This window comes from Sceloporus undulatus, chromosome 5, assembly GCF_019175285.1.
Source record: "Sceloporus undulatus isolate JIND9_A2432 ecotype Alabama chromosome 5, SceUnd_v1.1, whole genome shotgun sequence".
Lineage (NCBI taxonomy): Eukaryota > Metazoa > Chordata > Lepidosauria > Squamata > Phrynosomatidae > Sceloporus > Sceloporus undulatus.
In genome coordinates this window covers 165,570,137-165,579,710 of record NC_056526.1, presented here as the reverse complement: position 1 = coordinate 165,579,710, position 9,574 = coordinate 165,570,137, and the positions used below count along the sequence as shown (strand labels likewise).

The 9,574-nt window shown below is 40.1% G+C and overlaps 1 protein-coding gene across 1 annotated transcript in view; it reads left to right on the top strand.

The window, feature by feature from the left end:
* EGF (epidermal growth factor) overlaps positions 1–8,889 on the top strand; it is a 74,802-nt gene extending 65,913 nt beyond the window's left edge. Inside the window, 3 exon segments of the mRNA XM_042470080.1 lie at positions 949–1,069; positions 3,921–4,023; positions 5,729–8,889. Of these exon segments, the coding sequence (XP_042326014.1) occupies positions 949–1,069; positions 3,921–4,023; positions 5,729–5,733 (229 nt within the window). The 3' untranslated portion in view covers positions 5,734–8,889.
* The last annotated feature ends 685 nt before the right edge of the window (positions 8,890–9,574 follow it).

The window sequence follows — 9,574 nt, the reverse complement described above, 5'->3', positions numbered from 1 at the left end:
TCTACCCCGCCTCTCCAATAAGATCGAGACGGCTTACATCAATAAAATCAATAAAATACAATAAAATCCCACAATCTAAGTCTGGCAGACTTGAATGACAACTATTGGGGGGAGGCTTCTTATATGCAGAGCTCAGACCTGGGAAACTTCACCTGATTTGCCTTTTCTCCAATGGGGGATAATGTGAACCGAGAAGCCTGCTCCATGACTCCATTGCCACTTGCAGCGATGTGTTTACAGCTGGCATCTGAGTCTTAAAAGCTTTGTCTTTGTCTCCTATTAGGAACCATCACAATTTTGCAGTGTTGTCTTTGGTCTATGGAAGGGGCAGGATGTCTCCTGATGCCTACATGCTCCCTGGATTAGTCATCCCATCAGATTGGTGTGCCCCATGGGCTGAAGCTTCCCTTACCCTGCTGTTTTTTAATTTTGTTTTTCAGTAATGATGAAAGCTAGAGCCAGCATGGCACAGCAGTTTAATAGCAGCTAGCAACAACAGCTACATTTCTATACCACTTCATTCTGAACTTAGCAGTCTCTAAGTGGTTTACAATGTGTAAGATAATTGCCCCCAACAAGCTAGGTACTCATTTTAGCAACCTCAGAAGGATGCCAGGCTGAGTGCTGGAGTATGCCTCTGGAGACCAGGGTTCAATTGCCCGCTCAACCATGAAACTCAGTTGGATGTGTCACACACTCTCAACACCAGGGCAACATTATAGTAAACCTCATTTCAACAAATCTTGCCCCCCCCCCCCCAAAAAAAAAAAAAACCAGGATAGTTTTGCCTTAGGGTCACAATAAGTCAGAAATGACTTGAAGGCATATGACAACAACAATTAGTGATAAAAGCTGCTGAAACAAATTAAGTGTGTGCTTGCTCTGTTATATGGACCGTACACCTTTTGTGTCAGGCCATTATGTTTCATTGTCCTTTTTATTTTACAGTACACAAAAGTTCTACAGGAGGAAACCCTGTGAAAAGCCAATCAGAGATACTAATGGCAATGCCAGTGGCAGCAGCAGCATTGACAGTGAGAACACAAATCTCCGACCCAACAAGCCTCTGGTAATTCTATATTAACATGGAATAGTGCGAGAAGGAGGAAAGGATCAAAGGGCATTAGGGATCCACTTGAGATTATCCATCAAATAATGCACATCTTAAATATATTAAATAACTGTTGGAGTCATTGAATGCTTTGCTATGAGCCCCCAGTTCCTCTTACGTCATTGTTATATTATCCATCAAAGTTCACAGCTGCCTGAATGCATTGCAGGCAGGAGACAGTGTTATTGTTAGCTCCACATATAACAGTTGGAGGGACATGTTCTAAATTGAGGAATACCAATATGATGACATGGCTGATTCTCACAGCAGAGATGTAAATGCACTTTATTTCTTAGAGACAAAAAGATTGCAATTCTGAAATCATTAAGCTATCTACACTTAACTTGGTGCAGAATCTTAACTAAAGTGTTTTATATTCTACCTAGAAATACTTGATTTGGAAAAGATTAAATGCCTTTGTATCAGAAATAGTATTGAATTTATTTGGGCTGCTTAAGAGTGAAACAAACGGAAGAAGGAATGAACTGATGATAACTCCTGATGTTACTTGTTCTTTTTGACAGTTTATACCACCCAGACAGAACAAAATCTCTTAATACTAAATTTTGGACCCAAGGAAATTATGCTTTCTCTCTTCATTTTTCTCCCTCCCTGCCCTGTTTATACAGGGCAATAGGTAAAAGATGTAATTTGCAGTCTTGCTAAGGACTAATAAAACCAGAAGGATGCATTAGAATTGCAGACATCTTGTTAATTTCAAACTGTTCATGACAGCAGTAAAGCTGCCTTTAGCAGCAGTTGTTGTTACAGTTAATCCCAGCTACTAATATAAATTTCATTCAGTATGAGGGTTAATGAAATGTCTAAACAGTGGAGTGAGTCAATAAAACAAAATCTAGCATAATCTGTTGTGACATACTTTTCATTGTTGATTCCCCCCCCCTTTATTTTGCTTTGAGTGATATTATATGGACCAGTTTAATAAAGTTATCAGTTGCAGTTAACAGAATCTAAAATCTTTTAATCTGGCCTCATCTTGGCTTAACAGAAGGATCATTAGTTTTGCTAGATATCGTACAGAAAATGAGGAAATATTCTTAAGACTAATTCATGGCAAATATATATAGTTATATACATATTTAGGTTTTTGGGAACATGTCATAGTTATCACCTGAAATAAAATATTTTTAAAGGAACCATCATAAATCAGAAGTGTTAGTGGGCACTCAGTCACTCCAAAGACTTAAATACCCAGCTAGTAGAGTTCAGATATTCAAGTTTGGTTTGAGTGAATACGATTGTGCATTTCCAATAAAGCTTGCAAGGGAGAACAGTATACAGTGTATTCCATGCCTCACTGTATATGCATACATGTTGTAAGTGAGTGAAAATACATGAGTGAAAATGAAAACTTCCTATATCTTTAATAGATGGGTAGAAGAGGGAATTTCAGTAGCTGTTGCTTCTCATCTGACTGTAGCCCTTATCAGATGAGTGTGGAACTGGGGGTCTTCTGCACTGGGCGATTCGAATTCGCTTTTGCACAATACCATCATCCAGCATCGAATGGCCCAATCCGCACTCACGTGAATGCGCGAGCTGCCGAACTGATGCATACTGGCTCCTCTTTTTTGGAGCGTGTTGGCCAGTGTGCGGATAAGGGGATTTGGCGATATCCCATGATTGGGGCTCTGTTCGATCTCAGTGCGAATGGGTCTGGTGTGACTACCCAGCCTGAATTCCATCGCAGACCCCCAGATTCCCAATTTTACTTCCGGTGGGTCTTTCCTCTTCCGGTTCCAGGGAAGCGGGGGGGGGGGCGGTTCCAGCGGCCTCCTCCTCCTCCTCCCGGCTTGAGAGGCATCCCTGGCGCTGCATCCCGGCAGGGAGAGGCGCGGGGGCTGCTGGAATCGTGGTTCCAGTGGCCTCCTCCTCCCCTCTCCGGCTTGAGAGGCATCCCTGGCTGCATCCCAGGCAGGGAAGCGCGCGGGGGGCAACGGGAATCGCGGTTCCAGCAGCCGCCTCCTCCTCCTCCCCGGCTTGGGAGCCAGCCTAGGCGCCTCTCAAGCCGGGAGGCAGGAGAGGAGGCCGTTTGGAATGGGCGTCGCCGCGATTCTAGGCGGCCCCGCACCTGTTTCCCTGCTGGGATGCAGCCCAGGCTGGATTCCACGCCGGGAGGAGGAGGGGAACTCTTAATAAAAGCATCCCCATTTACTTAGATGGCCATCCAGCCTCTTTGACAGCCGCTGGAACTGCTCCTCCCCCCCCCCCAGAATACTACTCACACACTCACACACACACACACACACCACATGTTAAACCGGCATGCTAATTGTTGCAAGGGAGGTCTGGTAACATTAAAACCAAGCAGGAATGTAGAGAGGAAACAGTAATGGGCACGTTGTATCGCGATTGTTAATGTGCATGAGCTGGCTCTCCAGCTGTTTACCGGGCTGTCATGACGGGACCTCCCCTTTCACCCCGGAAGCGTTTAAGGTCGCAACCCATGCAGGGCACCACTGAGCATGTGCGAGGCAGCCGATACGAATCGGCCAATCCTCATGTTGAGCACCGGTGTGACAAAACATTCTGCACTGATGCACTTCGCGCGAATGCAGATTGGCCAATTTGAATCCTGCCAATGCGGAAGGGCTCCCAGGTATGACAGTACTTTGCGAAATAACGCGAATTCGAATCGCCCAGTGCAGAAGACCCCCAGTTCCACACTCATCTGATAAGGGCTTGTGTGACAGGCAATCCCTGATGAAATTCCCTTTTCTACACTACCATTAAAGATATTGGAACCCTCTCCAGTTTTCAAGTCTTATTGTGCTGTCTGTTTTTGTAGTTAATTGTTATGATGGAAAGTGACGACAACAACAAAGACAGAACAAATGATGGAACAAACTGCAGTACAGAAGAACCTAGTTATTTCTGCCTCTCAGAAGCCTGTAAGTAGTACTTTTCCTATATTTTTCTTACATTTCCTATATTTTTGTAGAATATATTTGCTTTGAAAATGTAGCAACAAGAAGAGCAAATTCAAACCTTTCAAGGCTGAGTCTCACATTATGAGATAATCTGAGTGGTTTGGTTGCTACCAAGATTGCAACCTGTGTTATCAACTGAACTACATGGGTAGCAATTTGCATGAAATATCTATCATATAAGGCAGCATAGTTTTGTTCATGCTGGGCAGATGATTGTGCCAACACAGTTAAAATCAGATCAGTATGTGTGCTGCTATCCTTTTCATTTTGGTTTCTCAGCAGCAATCACATCATTAGGGCAACAGTAGATCTTTTATACTTTTCATAATGGACATTTTCCAGCTTACCTAACAATTTAGAATATTTGCAGAAGCAAGACATGCTAGAAAACGAAAAGCTCTTTTCTGGTATCCTTCAAGATAATAATTCCCTCCCCTTCCAAGCATCATGCAGCAAATGTAGCTCTTGTATAAATGAAAAATATATTTCTGTTGGTGTGGGAGGAAGTGATAAGGTGCTGTTTCTGTCTTTCTTCTCCCCGACCCACAATTTTGAGGGAAACACTGAGTGCTATTCTGTAATGAAAGAGTGGATGGTGCTCAGAAGGTAAAGAGAGGGACTAAAGGATTACAAAAAATCCTTTGAAGAAGTACTTTGCTTTTATTCATACTTAAATATATAGAGGGTCTTTTGTATGTATCACTATGGCGAGCAATCTTTATTTAAATTTTTAATTCAAACTGCACAGAGCATTGAATGTTTCCCTATTATTATTTTTAAGTCCACAACATCCCCAAATATTAAGGAGAGGAAGCTTTGGCTTTCCAAAAGTTGTGTGCATCAAGTCTTATCCAATCTATGTACAATGTTCAGGAATCATGAATGTTGAAGTCCATACCATCCATAAGGCCAAAGGATCCCTGCCATAAGTGTTCATGTTCAAGAAATAACTTCAACCCAAGTCTTCTTAACTCCCCTGCACCATGGGACTGAGAAACTTGAGGTCTTTTGGATGTTGCAAGAATTCAATTCCCGTCAGGCCTAGCCAGTCTGGCCTACGTGAGGTGTGATAGGAATTGTAATTCAGTCAACATCTGGAGGACCAGGAGTTATCCACACACCACTCAACATATCGCCTTCCTTTCCATTGGCCACTCTAGCTGGGACTGTTGGTGTCCAAAACATTTGAAAGGCCAAATGTTTCCCATCCTAATTTATTGGGCTGTTGTGATGTAAAAATGGGAGGGAGGGATTCCCTATTCTTTACTTCTTGAATAAAAGGTGCCAAACAATTGGTTTATTAATTTACAATAAACAAATTAAACAAAGAACGCAGAGAGATCTTGTAGCACCTTTGGGACTAACTGAAATAAATTGGCAGCACGAGCTTTTGTAGACTTCAGTCTACTTCCTCAGATGCATCCTCAGATTCCTCAGATTCTATAGACTAACACAACTATATCTTTGAATTCTACCAAAATAAATAAAGATTGTTTACCTCAGTGATTCATTTAAAAAGTCTGGATATATTGTAACAGAAATAGTCTGTCCCTGCATCTACACACTTGTGGGTTTGTCTGTCTTTGATTTCTGTACACTTGTGGGTACAATTTGTTTGAATAATTGCTCTCTCTCGTTTTCTCTAACCCCTCTTGTTTTTGATCAGCATGAGCAATGGAAATTTGGAGAGAAATGGGTTGCAGAGGAAGTAAAAGATCAGGCCTCAATCTCCAGCCACCCAGAAACATGAAGTCTTTTGTATCAGAGAACAACCTTCAGCTGCTTCATTGGAATGCTCACCCCAAACACTCTAGGAAGTGACTCCCACTCAACATGCACTCTGCCTCATGCAGTCAGCATAATGTAGGCAGATTAAAGAGTCTCTCAACTCAGCTGAACATAGGACTGAGAGCTCACTAAATAACTGCAAAGGATGATTTTTGGAAACAATTTACTAAAAAGAATTTCGAAAACATCCAAACACCCAATGCTATGCTGCCCATCATAACACAAGTGCCTGGAGTTGTTTGAAGAGTGCTAGATATGCCCATTCCACATAGGCTAACATGTTTTTGATAATGCTTCAAAGGCCAGCTGTGCTAACAGGTAAATGGACACCAGGAAGGGGAACTCTGAATTAATGCTTGTGACTCCTTTGAATCATCGTCAAAATTATTTTGTTGAAATTATTTCTCCAAGCTTGTAAAAATGAAAAAAAAAAAGGGTTAGCCTCTTCCTTTTCAAAAAAGTACTTCACTGTACTGCGTTTGCCAGAATTTCTAATGTCCAGAATAGGTTTTTTAAAATAACTGGAGATGAAAAAGATAATGCAGCTGTACAAAGAGAAATGATTTCTGAGGAGACTGTTTGCAGACAAGGCAGATTCATGTGCTTATGTGTGTTTTACACGCACACACACACACACTTCCGTAGAATCCTGTATGGAATAGTAGTGTCCACTAAGGACTCTTAACTAGGCTAAAGTGATTTATCAGGAAACAAGGGCTAGTCAATCTCCAGCAATCATTATATCTGTATTCAATGCAAGGTAACCTTGTAGAATTGTTTTGTGCTATAAATCAACACAGCTGCTGGTTTTGCAAATGGTTCAGTATGGGAGCCTTGCCATTGGCCAACTGATTCCAATTTGGCAGCTTTAGCAATAAATAACATCTGACAGGTGTGTGTTTACCAATGATGGCAATTTTTGTTGAACCTCTGATGAATCAAAATCATGTGGCCCTCTGTCAGACTGATGGACGCGTAAAATAAAATAGAACTAAACATACAGTGAAAAAAATGACACACACACACACGTCACATCATTTGCAGATGTTGTTTTGCACTTTTTATCCTAGGAAGAAGTAATTTTTTAAAAAAGCAAATAAAATAAAATAAAATAAAATAAACATTTTGTTATGCATGGCCTAAAGGCCTTAGAAAGCACATTGCACACACTTACGTCTTTTTCTCTCTCCCTTACTTGACCTTGTTATTACTCCTCCCTGTTATCTCCCGGGACAACACAGGACCCACATACATATCTGATTACATGGTAGTGATTATGAGGCTAATGTTTGGCATCACAACCTGGGCCAGTGAAGAATGAAGGAATAATTTCTCTCCTAGTTACTCTTTGAACCATTTTACTGTGGGCAGCAGTGGTAATTGTGATCTTGTACATTTATAATGCATACTGCTGACAGAATTAAAATTCAGAGCAGTCCATAGGGGAATGTGGATAAAATAAGGTTTGCCCTGATGTATATAAGAAATGCTTATTTTACATACTAACTGAAAATAGATTTTGAAATTGACTTTTTTTTTAAAGGACTTGCTCGCCTCTACAAAATCTATAACTCTGATTGTATAAAATGGAGGTGATTTTTTTTAGAAAGAAGTTCCAGATTTTAATTTATTTTATTAGTAAAGCTACTAGTAAAACTAACACATTTACCATGCAGTCATGGATATGATTATTCAGTAGTAAGGCACTTTGAGTTGAATAGTGTGTACATGAAAACTGGATTTCAGCCTTAAAAAACTTGTTTTGGAATTGTTATTTAGACTTTTACAACAACCAGTTGCTGGAATGCAATTAGTTTTCAATATCTCAAATATTAGTCAGTTAATCTAACAAATGTAGTGACTAGGATGAAAACACTCCTAATTAATAAGACAGCTGTTTTTTTTTCTTTAAAGAAATGATCATTTTAAAATCTCCCTTAAAAAAATCTTATGGATTCTGGGGACCATCTTAAAACATACATTCTTTCTTCCTGATTGTGTCTGTTCTGATGCATGTGCATTACTTAAAAACAAGCATTTTTTTCTTTAGAAGCATTGCCCCCCCCCCCCAATATGTACTCATGCAATTTAACACATTAAATAATAAAGTAATGAATAATGGAAGAAAGCTGATATACTTGGTGGCCTAAGATTTCTTAAAGTGGTATCTACTTTACAATGCAAAATAGAATTATTCAAAATTGCTTTCAGATAACTCAGGCCCAGTACACAATGGTGGTGCAACACCACCCCTCTTTGCTGCACAACATTGCCACAGCAACCAAACCATGGGGCAATGATGTGCAGTAAAAAATAATCCACCTAGAGCGGCTTATTTTTTGCAGCATTGTAAGGGCTGCAATGTAACCCTATGATGCTGCATCCTCTAATATGTGTGGATGCTCAGACACCCACACATCATTTACATGCCCCCTGTATGGGTGGTGCCGCTCAATAATGGTGTCGGCCACACATCATAGGGCTCAGGAGCATGTGGTTGGTGCGCGCTCCCGAGCCCTACTATTGCTGCCAGGACACTGCTTCCTGGTGGTGTGTACTGCACCTCGGATAGTGTAAAGAGACTGATCCTACTCATGCTCATTTCAATTTAAGTTGTCATGAGTTCAAGGCACAATAGCTTACTATGCATAAAATGTTAGCTTTTTTCTACATAGATTGTTCTCCATTCTACATGGTTATGGGAATACTAGAGGATATAAAGAATATCTGATTTTTTTTCCTTATCCTTACTGAGAAAGTTCTTGACATGTCAAGACACCACTTTGAACTGCCAGCAACCATGACTAAAATCAAAAAGACAAGCACTTTTTTGAATTTGTTTCCTTGGGCACAAAGTATCTGACATGCACACAATGTTTTCTGAACAAAGAGCAATGGTCAGTATTGTGTGGATTTATGCTGGTACATCTTGGCAGTTGTACTGGCTCTTGTACTTTTAATGAACTTTCATAAGGAATAGTGTTGCTACGTTTTCAAAATAGCAATAAGCAAAATTTATGACATAAAGGGTTGTCAATCAGGAAATAATTATTAAGTTTATGTTCTACTGAAATACCAAATAAAAGTATTGATTTCAGTTCATTTAGACATGTATTTCTCTTTAAAATTAAATTGTCCACATCCATAAATTACATGATGTATACATTTCTGCCTTTACAAGGGCCCACATACAAAAATACAGATTTTGGGAAGCATTTTGTTCAGTTTGTCCATTGCCCTGTATGGTACGATAAGAAGATGGCATCTGGATGCCAGGGCTGCTCCAATTCCCTCTATTGTCTCTGCAATTCCAATTTTATCTGTTGGCTGAGCTTCTGTTGCACCAATAGTCAAGAAGATCTCAGCCAGTGTTTTCTGTACATATGAAATTTGAACAAAAGAGTCCTTAAATGTGAACAATTAAAGTATTATTTGTATTTTTGAGTCAGTAACACAGAAGCCTCCATCAGAAATGAAGTGGAGGCAGTCAAAGAATCAGAGAAGTAGCTGATGACTCACTCTTCAACAATTGTTTTAGTGGGTTTACTCTGAGATTGATATACAGGATTCTGGCCTATATATATATATATATATATATATATATACAAGTTTATAAGATTAAAAAGTATGTGTATCATAAAATGGATAATTCACTTGGCATGGCCAAATATTTCCTGGACTTGAATAGAAGAGTCTTCACTAAGTGAAAGGAGACAGAAAGAGG